The 15,325-nt window shown below is 48.9% G+C and overlaps 1 protein-coding gene across 1 annotated transcript in view; it reads left to right on the forward strand.

Annotated features, from left to right (window-relative positions):
• QARS1 (glutaminyl-tRNA synthetase 1) overlaps positions 1–14,226 on the forward strand; it is a 32,457-nt gene extending 18,231 nt beyond the window's left edge. The window contains exons 14-24 of the mRNA XM_060271270.1: positions 352–482; positions 1,652–1,744; positions 2,295–2,432; positions 3,637–3,724; positions 5,131–5,277; positions 5,404–5,508; positions 7,926–8,018; positions 9,484–9,611; positions 11,870–11,936; positions 12,927–13,052; positions 14,002–14,226. Of these exons, the coding sequence (XP_060127253.1) occupies positions 352–482; positions 1,652–1,744; positions 2,295–2,432; positions 3,637–3,724; positions 5,131–5,277; positions 5,404–5,508; positions 7,926–8,018; positions 9,484–9,611; positions 11,870–11,936; positions 12,927–13,052; positions 14,002–14,052 (1,167 nt within the window). The 3' untranslated portion in view covers positions 14,053–14,226. The remainder of the gene's footprint in view (positions 1–351; positions 483–1,651; positions 1,745–2,294; positions 2,433–3,636; positions 3,725–5,130; positions 5,278–5,403; positions 5,509–7,925; positions 8,019–9,483; positions 9,612–11,869; positions 11,937–12,926; positions 13,053–14,001) is intronic.
• The last annotated feature ends 1,099 nt before the right edge of the window (positions 14,227–15,325 follow it).

The raw sequence follows: 15,325 nt of genomic DNA on the forward strand, positions 1-15,325 counted from the left end.
CAACAGATATCTGGAGGTTGACTACCTCTATATGGGCCCTTCAACTCAGTTTATTTCCTTTCATTACTGGTCAAAAACTCATTGAAACAACCGAATCTTGGAAGCAGGATTTTGTAAAATAATTTTTTTAAAAATATGTTGCTCTGATTGCATTCCTTGGGCTTCATTGGCATTTTGGGGAGCAGCCTTTGTGCACAGTATATACATGTGTCTGCCTGCAGAGCAGAACAACTAGAAGGCTGCTCCTGCCGGGGCAGAAACTGAGGCAGCAGAAGCTGCCATTTTTTAACCTCGCGGTGAGCTTCCACATCTGACTGGCTCAAAGCTCCAGCATGGGTTCCTCCTCTGCAGGACATGCGCAAGGGGAAGTTTGCGGAGGGCGAGGCCACGCTGCGCATGAAGCTGGTGATGGAAGACGGGAAGATGGACCCCGTTGCCTACCGCATCAAATACACCCCACATCACCGCACCGGGGACAAGTGGTACGCAAGACGGGGGGTGTCTGGTGCGAGTAATGGAGGGTTGGGTTGGGTGGAAACCCTGTGGAACATCTCGCTTGGGGTTGATGGTGCAGAGACGGGTTAGGCAAAGCAAGGTGTTTCTGGCCCACATTTTCTGTTGGGATGGATGGCTGTGCCACAGGGCTTTCTTAAGAAAGCCCTGCATGCCCTGAAGGGAAATGGAAGTGAGGGAGACTAGGCACATGGACCACCAGGCCCTGACAGAACCATCCATGGCCTGAGGAGAACCATTGCGGCGAGAACCTTCCCTGGGCCTGCTAAAGACCTGCGTGCTCTGAGGGAAGGTGGAAGCGAGGGAGGCCAGGCCAAGGGTGCCCCCATTCCATCGGCTCCCAGTTGCCCCCATGGGACTCTTGTCCCTTTTACGTTTCATATCGTGTGTCTGTTTTGCTGTTTAAAACTTACAAACCACCTCAGGGGCATTGGAAAAATGGCGGCTCACAAATCCAATAAACATTTTTGGCAACTATGGCTCAGAAGCTCCCAGTACGTTTCCGAGCACAATTCAAAGTGTTGGTGTTGACCTTTAAAGTCCTAAATGGCCTCGGCCCAGTATACATGAAGGAGCGTCTCCACCCCCATTGTTCTGCCCGGACACTGAGGTCCAGCGCCGAGGGCCTTCTGGCAGTTCCCTCACTGCGAGAAGCAAAACTACAGGGAACCAGGCAGAGGGCCTTCTCGGTAGTGGCGCCCGCCCTGTGGAACGCCCTCCCATCAGATGTCAAAGAGATAAATTAAATAATAATAAAATAATAATTTCAATTTTTGTTGGAAGCCGCCCAGAGTGGCTGGGGAAACCCAGCCAGATGGGCAGGGTACAAGTAATAAATAATAATGCTGGGGCTCTCGGATTTGGGGAGGGGGGGAGGGAGAGTGCTTCTGAATTTGAGCAGGATGCCATCCCCTTGGCCACAGTCGACCCTTGCTCTCCTCAGGTGGGAAGGCTGGCTTTTCCCCCAAGCAGACTTAAAAGCAAGGGCACACGCCATGGTAGGACGGTGGATCTGCAAGAGCATTTTGAGGGAGGGGTTGATGGCTGGGTAGGATGGGGGGGAAGAGTTGAGCTGCATAGAGGTGGGCTGGTTCTGGTTCTGGAGGTCTTGACCTCACGGCTGTACCTTGGGTTCCAGGTGCATCTATCCCACTTACGACTACACACACTGCCTCTGCGACTCCATAGAGAACATCACTCACTCGCTCTGTACCAAAGAGTTCCAGGCCAGGTGAGAGGCACAGAGCTCCTTGCTCGATTGGGAAATGGCTGCGACGCTCTCCTGTTGTGGGGAGCAACCACAGGCATATAGCGGAATCCCTTATCCTATGAGGAGAAATAGAACCCCAGGTTTAGAAGGCTTGGATTTCTATGGATGTGTAGACTCCTCATCTGTACAGGGGCAGAATCTGCCACTTGGGTATCCTATCCTGAGGATTCTGGCTTTACCTCTAGTGGACCGCAAGCTTCTAGTCCTCATGGCAAAGGAGAAAACTAGATCTAATGGGCTTAAGTTAGAGAAGCCAAACGCAAGCCTTGTTGAACTCGAATAGAACCTCTTGGCGGCATGTAAGGAGGATAGGGAAAGCTGTGTGACAGTGTAGAAAACAGACTATTGTATGAAGGCAAAATGTTCCAGATGTTCCTGTGACCAGTTTTGTCTCCGACCCCATCCACCACGCGGCCCTCGCCAGGTTGCCCAGCACAGAATGTAGCCCCCGGACCAGAGAAAGGTTCCCCATTGCTGCTCTGATAGCTGCTTCTCTCTCTTCTCTCGGCAGACGCTCCTCCTATTTCTGGCTGTGCAACGCCCTGGATGTCTACTGCCCCGTGCAGTGGGAATACGGGCGCCTCAATCTCCTCTACACAGTGGTCTCCAAACGCAAGATCATTCGCCTGGTAGATTCAGGGGCTGTCAGGTGAGGGACAGGGTTTGAATTTTTTAAACTATTATTATTTGAAGTATTTGTATGCCCCCTTTCAGGGCAAAGCACCACTGCCAAGGTACTTCACGAAATATAATCGGCCTCAGGTCCATAACAGGAACATGAGGCTCCCAAGTAATTTTATGGAATAATCCACTTGCAAGATACCCTGAATGAGGTTTTTTTTTACCTATTTCTGGGCAAAATCTCTGATCCATCCCCAAGGTTGTTCCCAGCCCTTAATGCTGCCCCTCCCCACAACCCTGGGTTCACGTCCCTCCTTGGATGGCCCAGTGCCTCAGCCTGTGAAGTTTTGTTCGAACAGCGGAAAGGGCTTTTGTAATATGAGCAGCACTCCCTTCCAGGTGCCTCCAGACGTTGTTGGACTACAGCTCCCATAATCCCTTGCCATTTAGCCGTGTTTGCTGAGGCTGGTGGGAATAGCAGTCCAAGAACACCTGGAGGGCTTTCTGAACACCAAAGCCCTTCACATCCACCTAAGAAGGCAGTAATTCAGCTGGATGGAGGGGTGCTTTGCTACTGCGTCCTCTCCCTCTGGCGGCCTCAGACATTTTAGAAGATCTATAATCCCACCTTTTGATGTAAGGATCCTCAAGGTGGCTTATAAGAGAATCTAGCAGAGGGGTCCCCAAACTTACCCAGCTTTGGGCTGGTGCCCGCTGCACCAATTGCGCAGCGGGCCGGAGCGTGCGGGTGCGTGCGCCCATACGCATGCACACACGCGATTTCCAGGCCACTTCCGGGTTGGAAAGGCGCCAAAAATAGTTCCTCCGGCCCGGAAGTGCACCGGAAATGACGCTTGCACATGCACACAAGCTATTTCCAGCGCCTTTCCGATGCGGAAGTGGGCAGCCGTGCCGTGCCAGTGAGAGCGGCCAGCGGTAGCGGCTAGCAAGAATCCCCGGGGTTTCTAATGAGCCTCAGCCTGCGGGCCTTATTTTGGGGAACCCTGATCTAGCACATGCATATTCCAAACCCACCCACCCAAGCAGCCCTTAGTCCCTTGGTTGCTGCACAAGGCCCTTTTTCACTTCAGTACTGTAGTCCCAGGTTTGTTTGTTTTTGCAGGGGACGAGGGAATGTGTGCATAGCATGCTGGGAAGGGACTGGGCAGGTATGTTTTGGAGCAAGGCTTCTTTTTGCCTCTTGCCACTCACTGCTGCCGTTGCCATTCCAGGGACTGGGATGACCCACGACTCTTTACGCTGACAGCTCTGCGGCGCCGGGGGTTCCCGGCAGAGGCAATCAACAACTTCTGTGCCAGGGTAAAGACATGTCCTTTGGGGTTCGCTGCAGCTCGGCCAAGGGGAAAGTGTGGGTGCCTAAATGCTATGGGGTGCTGGGTATAGAGTTCAGGCCCTGTTCCAGATTTTGCTTATGCGTCATGGAGCTTACGCACCACTTTTTCCTTTGGGGCATGGCGTGAGCAGCAGTACGCACTCCCAGCACCCTTGTTGTGGAGATGCTTCTCAGTTACAGTGAGGGGGGGAAGAGAATTTGATCCCCTGCTAAATTTGCCCGTTTGCCCTCTGACGAAGAAATGACCAGTCCATAATTTTAATGGTAGGTTTATTGTAGCTGTGAGAGACAGAATAACAGCAGGAAAGCCCACAGAAATCCAGAAGACAAAAGTCAAGAGGTTGATGTGCGTTATAATGAGTGAAATAAGTATTTGATCCCCTTGCAAAAGACGACTTAGTACTCGGTGGCAAAACCCTTGTTGGCAATTACAGAGGTCAGGCGTTTCTTGTAGGTGGCCACCAGGTTTGCACACATCTCAAGGAGGTATTTTGTCCTCTTTGCAGATCCACTCTGGTCATTTCTTCGTCAGAGGACAAACGGGCAAATTTAGCAGGGGAACAAATACTTTCCCCCCCCCCTTACTGTACATGGCTTCAACGCGGACCTGACTAAAGAACCTCTTGGATTCCTGCTAAGCTGCCTCCAGAGGCAGCGGGGGAAAGTGCCATCTCCCTGGAGCTATATGGGCATTGGAGAGATTGGGATTGTGGCCCCTGAAAACAGCCTAGGTCTTGGCATAGGAACATAGGAGCCTGCCTTAAACCGAGTTGGGCCATTGGTCCATCTAGCTCAGTATTGTCTGCCCTGATTGGTGGCGTCTCTCCAGGGTTTCAGGCAGGGAGTCTTTCCCAGCACTGCTCGGGAGATGCTGGGGATTGAACCCGGGACCTTCTGAATGCAAAGCAGATGCCCTGCCACTGAGCTACAGGGCGGCTATCTTCCCCTTAGAGCCGGGATGAAGAATCCCTGCTCCGTGGGCCTAATCTGTCTTGTCAGGCATCTTCATCGAGACTGCCCCGCACTCCCTCCAAGCCGTGCCTCTTTCCCCCCGCCGTTCCTCTGCTCAGTGAGCTGATCATTCAAGAAGAGATTTATTCCCATGTCATCAGATCCCTTTCTTTTCAGTTCCCTGTCTTTGTGTGGAAGCCAAGCAGAGGAAAGTTTGTGATGAGTGGATGGGGTGTGCGTATTTTGGCACCTCCCACCACAAGTGTGTAGGCCCCCCCATTTCCCCTGGGGACCACTTTCCCCAAAGGGAGTTCAGCCCTTGGAGAGAGAGATGGGGGGGGAAATGTCCTTCACCCCTTGCTTGGAGCTAGTGGGTTGGCCTTTCCCTGTTGCTTGGCTCACTCCAACCTCTTCTCGACAGGTGGGCGTGACAGTCGCCCAGTGCACAATGGAGCCTCATATGCTGGAAGCCTGTGTGCGGGATGTGCTGAACGAACAGGCGCCCCGTGTCATGGCTGTGCTGGAACCACTGTGCGTGACCATCGTCAATTTTCCTGCACCGCACAAAGTAAGCCTGTGGTCTTTGCAGCGTGGGGGCTGGGCGGCTTGCCACCTTGCCCACCTACCTGTAAAATCTAGACCTCTCTTAGCACCCCCGGCGAGTGTGCACCAACCCTTCCTTTCTTCCTCACAGGCCTTAGAAATCGACGTACCCAATTTCCCCGCCGATGAGACCAAAGGTTTCCACAAAGTCCCCTTCCAGCCAACCGTCTATATTGAGCAGAGTGACTTCCGGGAGGTGAGCCTGTGGGTGGTGGTGGTGCGGGGAGGGAAGGAGGGAGAGGCAATGCATTGAGGAAGAGAAGAAAGCTGATATTTGTGATGCTGGGGGCACAAAATGGGGTGCTGAAAAAATTGTGGGCGCCTCAACCAGTTGCCAGCTGGGTGTACTTCATCCTGCTGTAGGACTCTGGACCGGATGAGGCATAATCCAGGCATCCCCAAACTGTGGCCCTCCAGATGTTTTGGCCTACAACTCCCATGATCCCTTAGCTAACAGGACCAGTGGTCGGGGAAGATGGGAATTGTAGTCCAAAACATCTGGAGGGCCAAAGTTTGGGGATGTCTGGCATAATCTCTTCCTTGCTATAAAACGGGGTTTGTAAAATGCGTTCCGGTCAGCACAAAGGCTCTCTCTTATTTTAAAGGGACTTTGCTGTCTCCACTGATCCCTGTATGGGAGGGTGTTTTAGGGTATGTATCTTCAAGTTGCCCATAGTTCCTGGTGGTCTTGGCCGTCACCATTGTCATTTGCCGTTCCACCTTTTCTTTCCCCCCCAGCAATTTTGTGTAGCTTTTGCATTCTCTGGACGGCAGCCATGCCTGCACTGCAGATTAATTCACTTCTCTTTGTAGCGCCGGCTCCTCTGACTCGGAGAGTGTATTTTGAATCCGTCATTGGCTCTTTGTATTAGAAGTCCACCTTGTGGCCACTTCTACTGGCCTGGACCATCTCTGCACGATCTTTTGAAAATGCAGGTTTTAAAAATGAGAACCATGCACACAAGAAAACATCTTTTGGCACCCAAAGGGGCCCTGTTCATGTAGGCTGGCTTTCCTGCCAAAACTAGGCCTGGTGGTAGATGAGCTGAACCCCAGATCCATGCCCTTTGCTCTGTGTTTGGACAGATTGGCAGCTTGTAATTGGCACCTGTCTTACTTGGAAAGATGCTCCTTGTCCTAATAACACTACATTTGAGATAAAAAAAATATTAAAAAAATCACTGCACTGCCCAATATAAATGTTATACACTAATATGTTCCTGAGTATTTGTACAGTGGAACCTCGACTTACAAACTTAATCCGTTCCAAATGCACATTTGTAGGTCGAAAAGTTCGTAAGTCTAAAAAAAGCGGTTTCCCATAGGAATGCATTGGGGGGAAAATATTCGGAAAAAATTCGTAAGTCGAGGAAACCGCATCTAAAAATTCGTAAGTCGAGTAAACCGCATCTAAAACCGCCAATGGTTTTCGTTCGGATGTTCAAAAATTTTTTAAGCGTGCAGCCATTTTTTTCATTCGTAAGTCGAAAAATTCGGGTGTCAAGTTGTTTGTAAGTCGAGGTACCACTGTATACACACACATGGTTATATTATTAAAAAGTATGTTTTGTCGTGCAAACATATTATAATGAGGCTTATTCCAACCCGCCCCCTGCCAATCTTCTAAGGGCACACCTTTCCCTCTCCTCTTGTTTTCTGTCTGAGCTTCATTTGACTGTCTCTTAAACAACCGGAAGCAAATTGTTTGCCTTTTTTGCCTGGAATATCCATGCCCACTTGGGACTAAGGGCTGTTCTCTGACCGCCCACACCAGGCAACATTCTGCAGGCATATTAACCAGGTCATCATCTTGGCCAGATTTCAGCAGGAGCCCTAACTCTGCCCCCTTCCTGTGATGGGTGAATCCTGAGCTATGACAGGATCTGTCCCTACAGAGCGTTGGAGCTGTGGGCCAAGAGTTCAGGTGCCCAGCTGATTGCTAGCTGCGCTGTTCTGGCCAAGGCTGCCATGCCCTGTGGAGAGATGCTTCTGAAGGAGCATCTCCACCCCCATCGTTCAGCCCGGACATGGAGGTCCAGCTCCGAGGGCCTTCTGGTGGTTCCCTCACTGAGAGAAGTGAGGTTACAGGGAACCAGGCAGAGGGCCTTCTCGGTAGCGGCACCCACCCAGTGGAACACCCTCCCATCATATGTCAAGGAAATAAACAACTACCTGACTTTTAGAAGGCATCTGAAGGCAGCCCTGTTTAGGGCAGTTTTTAATGTTTGATGTTCTATCGTTTTTTTGAAACAAAATAAAAAAATCCTTCCAGTAGCACCTTAGAGACCAACTAAGTTTGTCATTGGTATGAGCTTTTGTGTGCATGCACTTTTTCAGATATTGTGTTTTTAATATTCTGTTGGGAGCTGCCCAGAATGGCTAAGAAAACCCAACCAGATGGGCAGGGTATAAATAATAAAGTATTGTTGTTGTTATTATTATTATTATTATTATTATGGGGATCTGTGAGAATAGCTACGAGGAGCTATGTTGCAGGTCCCTGGAGAACTGGCTCATAAGAACTGGCAGTTTAGTACAGAACGTTTTTACATCCATGTGCCAGCGGATTAAAGTGATTTGATTCCCCTTGTTTGGTCTCCACTTCCACGCCAGGTGCCAGAGAAAGGTTACAAGCGCCTGGCGCCTGGCCAGCCAGTGGGTTTGAGGCACACGGGCTACGTCATTGCTGTCCAGAACATAATTAAGGTGAGTCTGCCGTGGCATCTCCTTACAGCCCTCTTACCGCAGCTCTGCAGCTATCCCTGTAGATCAGGGCCCATGAACTTCCCATAAAAGAAAGCATCGGTTGTGGCTCCCAGCTTAGATCATCCTCATGGACTGTTCCAGCAGCTATGCTTACAGCTCTGGATGGACACCCCTTGAGCCAGCTGTGGCTCTGCTAGGTCCTTCTCCCAATTCTCTACCTGCTTAGTGGTTTTTGTCTTTTGCAAGTGGTGAAATCTAATTCTTTAAAATAAAATAAAAAAACCCAACAGATCTCACACCTGTGTTTTGATCAAATAAGCTTTGCGGTTGCTTGCAGTAGTAGAAAACACACACACACCAGTTCCCTGGTTCTCCTCCACAGTGTTTTCTGAAGCTTAAGTTTATCTCTCTTGCTAAGGCTGGAACTACCCAAAGTTGCTGCAGGCACTGTGTGATTAAGCTCATCTGCCCCAACATCCTGTTCCAGTTGAATATTTCATTCCTGAGATTGGAGTAAAAGAGGGGGAAATCCATTTTTCTGGTGCCTATGCAGTTGCATAAACCAGTATTAGTGTGGTGTAGTGGTTAAGAGCAGTGGATTCGTAATCTGGGGAACCAGGTTCGCTTCCCCGCTCCTCCACATGCAGCTGTTGGGTGACCTTGGGCTAGTCACACTTCTCTGAAGTCTCTCAGCCCCACCCACCTCACAGGGTGTCTGTTGTGGGGGAGGAAGGGAAAGGAGATTGTTAGCCGCTTTGAGACTCCTTCAGGTTGTGATAAAGCGGGGTATCAAATCCAAACTCTTCTACTATGATGTGTTATCTGCAAGAGCACAGCAGGGCCTTCTCTGTGGTGGCCTCTACATTTTTCCAAATGAAATTCAGCTGAGCCCAAGTCTGTTTATTGGAGTTTCCCAACCTCATCCCATGCTTTTGAAAGAAAGTGCTGTATGTCCAAACATGATATATTTTTGTGGCCTGGTAATTTTGCTTTTGGTTCCTGTTGGGTTGTGATTTTTATGAATAGTGTCTTGAAGTGTTTCATATTTGTAAATTCCTAGTTTCTTCTGTGTCCTGTTGAAATAGCTTATATGTGTGCCAGATCAGCTCTGAATCAGCTTTTGGGCTGCTCTCTTGATATGAAGAAACAACCAAAATGTCTCTATTATGAGTTGGAAAATAATTTATTGACTTCTCTGCAACTGGCCAGATGAGCTAGCCAGTCACTTAAATGGAACTGCAATGAACTTTTAGGGAGATAACAGCCATGGATTTGAGGTCATGCAAGAGCAAGTGAGCTGGTCGTGGCGAATTCATTCCTCTCCTCTGCACTGAGCAGAAGAGATGAGGAAGGCAATCTGCTCCACATTGCAAGGGAGTGTTTTGGGAAAGGAGCTAGATACCCGAAGCATGATGGCAAAGTGGCTGGGTGGCTGCATGGAACTGACCTTCATATCCATGCCTAGGACACCAATGGACGTGTGAAAGAGTTAGAGGTGACCTGTACAAAGTCGGAGGCAGCAGAGAAACCCAAAGCCTTTATCCACTGGGTGTCAAATCCTCTCGTGTGTGAGGTTCGACAGTATGAGCGACTGTGAGTATTAGGACCACTCCCTCTTTTGCAAATCTGTTGTTTGAGAAGGCTCTCCATGCGTCTCTTGACCTTGGATCTTATTTATCCTGGGAAGAAGAATAAGCAACAGGGGTCAAAACCACTTCCTTATCTTGTCTCTCTCCTCCCCTGGGTTTAGCTCACAGATGCTATACAGGTGAAACTCGGAAAATTAGAATATCGTCGAAAAGTGCATTTATTTCAGTAATGCAACTTATTGTTTTTTATTTTTCTTTTAATTTTTACAAATGCTTTCTTTTGGAAATTCCACAGTAATAAAACAAATAGTTACAATAATACAAAAATAAACAAAAATAAACATCGCTATTACATTTCATTAATTACATTCCATTTATAATTGACTCGCCTAATGACAAATAATTACAGTTACAACAAATAAAGGCTTGGCATATCTTGCTTTGCATGTCATGCATCTATCTCATATATTGGTTTCACCTTTTAAATGCACTTTTCGACGATATTCTAATTTTCCGAGTTTCACCTGTATATTCAAGCATTGCATGGTGGTATTATGTAATCAAAGGAGGGTTGACAGTACTACCCTGTTTCCCCAAAAATAAGACATACCCATAAAAAAAGCCGTAGCAGGATTTCTAAGCATTTGCGCAATATAAGCCATACCCCGAAAATAAGACATAGTGATAGGCACAGTTCTGGAGGGCGCCAAGGAAGAGGCGAGGCTGGACATGTAATTAAAAAATAAGACATCCCCTGAAAATAAGCCATATTGTGTCTTCTTGAGGAAAAATAAATAAAAGACAGCGTCTTATTTTCGGGGAAACAGAGTACGTACCAACACTTTTTGAGTTTATCTTGAAACGCCATCTGTTTTAATCAAACATAACTATATCCGGAAAGGGGGTGGTGGTTCTGGGGAAACTTGATTATATTGTTCCAATTTATTTACTTGTTTCCTTGGGGAATTTGTACGCTGCTCTAAGGACCATTCTTTCAGAGCAGTTCAAATAACTAAAATAGTTATAAAACTCATAAAAACAGAGACAGCAGAGATGACAGCCATGTTTGGATGAACTATGCACTAAGCTTCAGGAACCTGTACACGGCTGCTTTGCTTCTCCATTTGCAGGGGTAGCAAAATAAGCCAAGAAGCCATAGCTAACCATAGTTTCCTGTTACGTTCAAACTAGGAAACCATGGTTTCTGAACAAGCCAGAAACCACAGGCCAATTTTAAACCATGGCTTCAGATACCAGCTTGCTTGGAAGACATTAGCTACCATTTCCCAGTTCTGACTGCAATTAACTATGGATTCCTGGTTGTTTGCTCAGTCGCGTGAAGGGAGCAGCGAAGCAACTACGCATAGACGTAGCCTTATTGAACCAAGATTCACTAATCTGTACTCTGCCAGAGTAAAAGTCAGGTTTAAACCTTGCAGAATTCTCGTGGAATTCTGGGTAGCCTGGGTAAAAAGAAAGCTATCTGGCACCAGAAAGACTTCAGCTCAGTGCCTCAGAAGTCTCCAGGGGAGGGAGGGGGGAGGTGTTCCAGATGCTACAGCTGAAAGAAGCTTATTACTGGAAAACACACACACACACACACACACACACACACAATGTAGGGCCTCTGAAGATGATCATCATGTTTCATGCTTTATGTTCAGATTCATAGGGAAGTAAGTCAGTCTTGGAGGCCACTGGGCCCAAATATATGCAGGGCTTTAAAAGTTAAAACAAGCACCTGGAGATGAACTGGAAACCAGTGCAGATCTCCATAGATTGGCAAAGTAAGACTTCAGACACTAATCTTGGCAGAGAAAACCCAACCCGGCAAGGCTAATTGCCTCCCGACCTAAAGCAAAGTGTCTCCGCTCCATCAGCTTAGTAACTAATGGGGGAGTTTACATCAACTTTATCAGCCGCCCCATTACAAAACAGGAGTTTCTCCCCGAGATAACGGTTTTGCTGTTGCTTCCTGCCAAGTCAGGGCTGAGATGAGCTCATTGAACATGGGCTGGACCTTCTGTGAGGCGGGCCGTCTGCATTGCCCAGCTTTCTCCATTCCACCGTGGGTAGAAGGAACATTGAGCTTGGCTCGTTCCCCAGGGCCTACAGAGAGCATCTGGAAGAGCCACGCTTAGGATACGAGAGTGTCATTGGCTGGCCTGGGCAGCAGAAGCCTCTTGTCTTTTGTTCCGGCAGCTGAACCTCATCCTCAATGTGACTATAAACCTTTTTTTATTTTCTTTTTTTGGCTTGCAGGTTCCTGCACAAGAACCCCGAAGATCCCGCAGAGGTGCCACAGGGTTTCCTGAGCGACGTCAATCCTGTGAGTGCTGAACCCAGAAGAGTGTTTTTTTTATTATTAATGCCTTGGACTAGGGAGGACAGAAACAGGGAGGAGGAAGAGGTGGAGCTATGTTGGGAGAAGGAAATGCTTGAGAAGCAGGGGGTACTCCATTTTTTAAAAAAAATGGAAAAGGATAAAATTGCAAGAACAAGAAGGCATCGCATTCCGTTATATAATATGACAAGATTAAAGGAGAGGAACGAGAGGGCATAAAATAGTAGAAGTTGACATTTTTATTATTAAAAGGTAAGGTTAATATAAGGCACTAAGAAACTGCCAGGGAAGCATCTCCTTGTACGAACAATGTACACCTTGCTAAGGAGTTTTGTAAGGTGGTTCCTGCTACTAGGCCAGCACCTTCTGCGTGCGGCCGTGCAATTTGGTAGGAAGTATATAAGTGAATTGGAGTGTGCGGATGCCTGCCAACCTGGGCATCTCCTCTCAAGCAAGCCATGCAAAAGTTGGTGAAGGCAGGTAACCACAAGAGTTCATGCGCTGCACCCGTGAGGAGCAGGGCCGGCCCAATGCACTTTGGCACCTGAGGCGAACCGCAGAATGGCGCCCCCCCCATTCCGGGCCAGGGAAGAAGGGCTGAGTGAAGATCTACATCGGGAACAAGGGCAGGAGGAAGAGGCTGCTGTAGAGGCAGCATGGTGGGGGGCTTCCAAGGAGGTGGCAGATCTGGTCTCAAAAGGATCACACCACAGCCGTTGCTGCCACCGTGGCAGCAGCAGGTAGTGTGTTCCTTGGAGGCCGGATCTGCTGTCCCTGTGGATCCCGTTTCCTGAGGTGATCACTTCACTTTGCCCTTGGGTGGGGTATCCTTGGTGAGTAAAGTACTGTTGCATATTTTAATCAGAACTAAAGACTCTCTGGCCCGCCCATCTGTGAGAAGTTCTGTTGCCTTGTTTTAGTCTTCTCTGCCCCCTCCTTTCCATCTTTCTCTCTCTGTTCTCTCTCCCATTCCAGAACTCCCTCTCTGTGATTGAAGAGGCTCTGGTGGACAGGTCTGTGTGTGGAGCCAAGCCTTTTACCAAATTCCAGTTTGAACGGCTTGGCTATTTCTCAGTCGATCCTGACAGCACGGGTGCAAAGGTCAGTTCCCAAAAGGTGCAAAAACCTGGAAGGGTTTTTTCTCTCCTCCGACCCCCCCACCCCACCCCAGTTCAAATGGCAAGGAAAGGAAAATTCAGCTGCACAAGAAGGGATAACTTCTTGACAGGATGAGCGGTTGATGGTGAAACAGACTGCTTTGGAAGATGTCAGGCTCTCTCCTTTGATAGAGGTTTTCAGCCAGAGGTTGAATGGGGCCTCCTGCCAGGGATGATATACCAGTAGAGACCCTGTGTTGACAGGGAACCTTTGACTTTCCAGGTGTTGCTGAACTACAACTCCCATTGCACCCGACCGTGTTGCCACTGTTGCTGCAGCTGATGGGAGTCATTCAGCAACGTCCGGAAGGCCAAATGTTCCCGGAACCTGCCTTTGAGGTTCCTTCTATCTCTTAACGGTTCCTGTAAGACAGGGTCCCCAAACTACGGCCCGCGGGCCAGATGCGGCCCAATTGGCCTCCCAATCCGGCCCGCGACGACTCCCGCCGCCCGCTCTTACGGCGCGCAGCGCGGCGGCGCACTTCCAGATCGGAAAAAAGCGCCGAAAATCATTTGTGCACATGCGTATGGGCCTCTCCCAACCCAAAAGAGGTAATTTCCGGTGCACTTCCGGGTCGGGGGGAGGCCCATACACATGCGCACAAACAATTTTCGGCGATTTTTCCGACCTGGAAGCGCGCCAGTAAGTGTGTGTGCGCATGCGCATGGGCGCGCACTCCCCCGCCCTCCGGCCCACTGCGTGTGCACTCCCCTGCCCTCCAGGCAATCGGCGCGGCGGGCACCGGCCCAAAACCGGGTAAGTCTGGGGACCCCTGCTGTAAGACCTCAAGTTCAGATTATTGAGAGAAAAGCCGCTCTCTAAAATGGGTGATGGGAGGAAGAACTTGGCTGGCAAAGGACTCTTGCTAATGTCGCTTGCTTTCCCCCCGCAGCTTGTGTTCAACCGGACGGTGACTCTGAAGGAGGATCCTGGGAAAGTGTGATGCTTCTTCTTCAGGCGGTTTCTCACCTTGCCCCAAGTTGCTCAGGAGTCACGTTCCTCCCCCTTTCTTCCCCTGCATGGCAGGGGGTGATGGTCGCATGCAGCGCCAGCACAGTTGCCTTAACATGCATCCTGGTTTCAGATCCATCACATCAATAAAAGAGGAGCCTCTTTATGTTTTCCCGTGTTCTTGGCTATTGTATGCAAGGTTTGTGTGCTTGTGTGTGTGTATGTACGCTGATTTGAATCTGCAGGTTCAAATAATATTTATTGCCCTTCTGAAGGGGGGCTGCAAACTAGAATTATGATTTCCCCCGCTCCCCTTCAATTTCTTGGTGGTTGCCACATACCTGAGGGGTGTGTTTGGAGAGGGGGGCATGTCGTGGAGAGAGTCCTGATGGCCAGATGAGCCACATCCGATTCTGGGCCTCTCCACACCTCCTCAACCCACAGTAAGATTCTAGGTGGGTTGTATGTCTAGGACTAAGGATGAGGCTACCACCCAGACTTAGATGGGGCTAAAGGTATGAATGATTTTTTAAAGAGTGTCCTCATCTCTTTCAGAGATTATTTCCAGCCCCCATCCCTCCTTGCAGTCTTTCCGCACTTTATCTCCATCTGAGAGTTGCCTTGGACTTCAGTAACAATGGATCAGAAATGGGCAATGGGGGGGGGGAGAGCCTTTCTCATCGGTATTTTAAATCAGACCACTCTTTCAACCAGTGTTGTTTTCAATAGTGTTTGTAAAAGAAGGCAACCAAGGTCTGACCTCGTAGCTCTGCTTTTACAGGGGAGGATATTTGTTGGCCACATGCCCTCTTTTTTCCAGGACACATCCTCTTTTTTCATGGATATGTAAAATGAGAGTTGTGTCACAGCGATCCATAATTAAAAGCAGAAGTCTGCAAAAGTGTCCTATTTTTTGCTCTTCAAAAGATGGCAGCCCTATAAGGAGCGCCAGGTGGCACAGATAGTTCCCCCTGCAACTCTCCATTTTATCTTTAGAACCTTGAGTTTTGGCCCAGTGTTGATTTTGTTAAATTAAACAAAATCAACACTGAGGACGTAAGACAAGCCTGCTCCATCCATCCAGGGTTCCACATAGTCACCATCCTGTTCTCAGTGGCCAAGCAGAGAGGCCTTTGAGCAGCCTGAACGCAACAGAATTCTACCCACTTGTGATTCCCAGCATCTGGCATTCAGGGGCATACTGCCCCCAACTGTGGAGGTACAGCCTTGTCCCCCATGATTTAGATCTAGATACTCAAAATTGT

The sequence above is a fragment of the Zootoca vivipara genome, chromosome 2, assembly GCF_963506605.1.
Source record: "Zootoca vivipara chromosome 2, rZooViv1.1, whole genome shotgun sequence".
Lineage (NCBI taxonomy): Eukaryota > Metazoa > Chordata > Lepidosauria > Squamata > Lacertidae > Zootoca > Zootoca vivipara.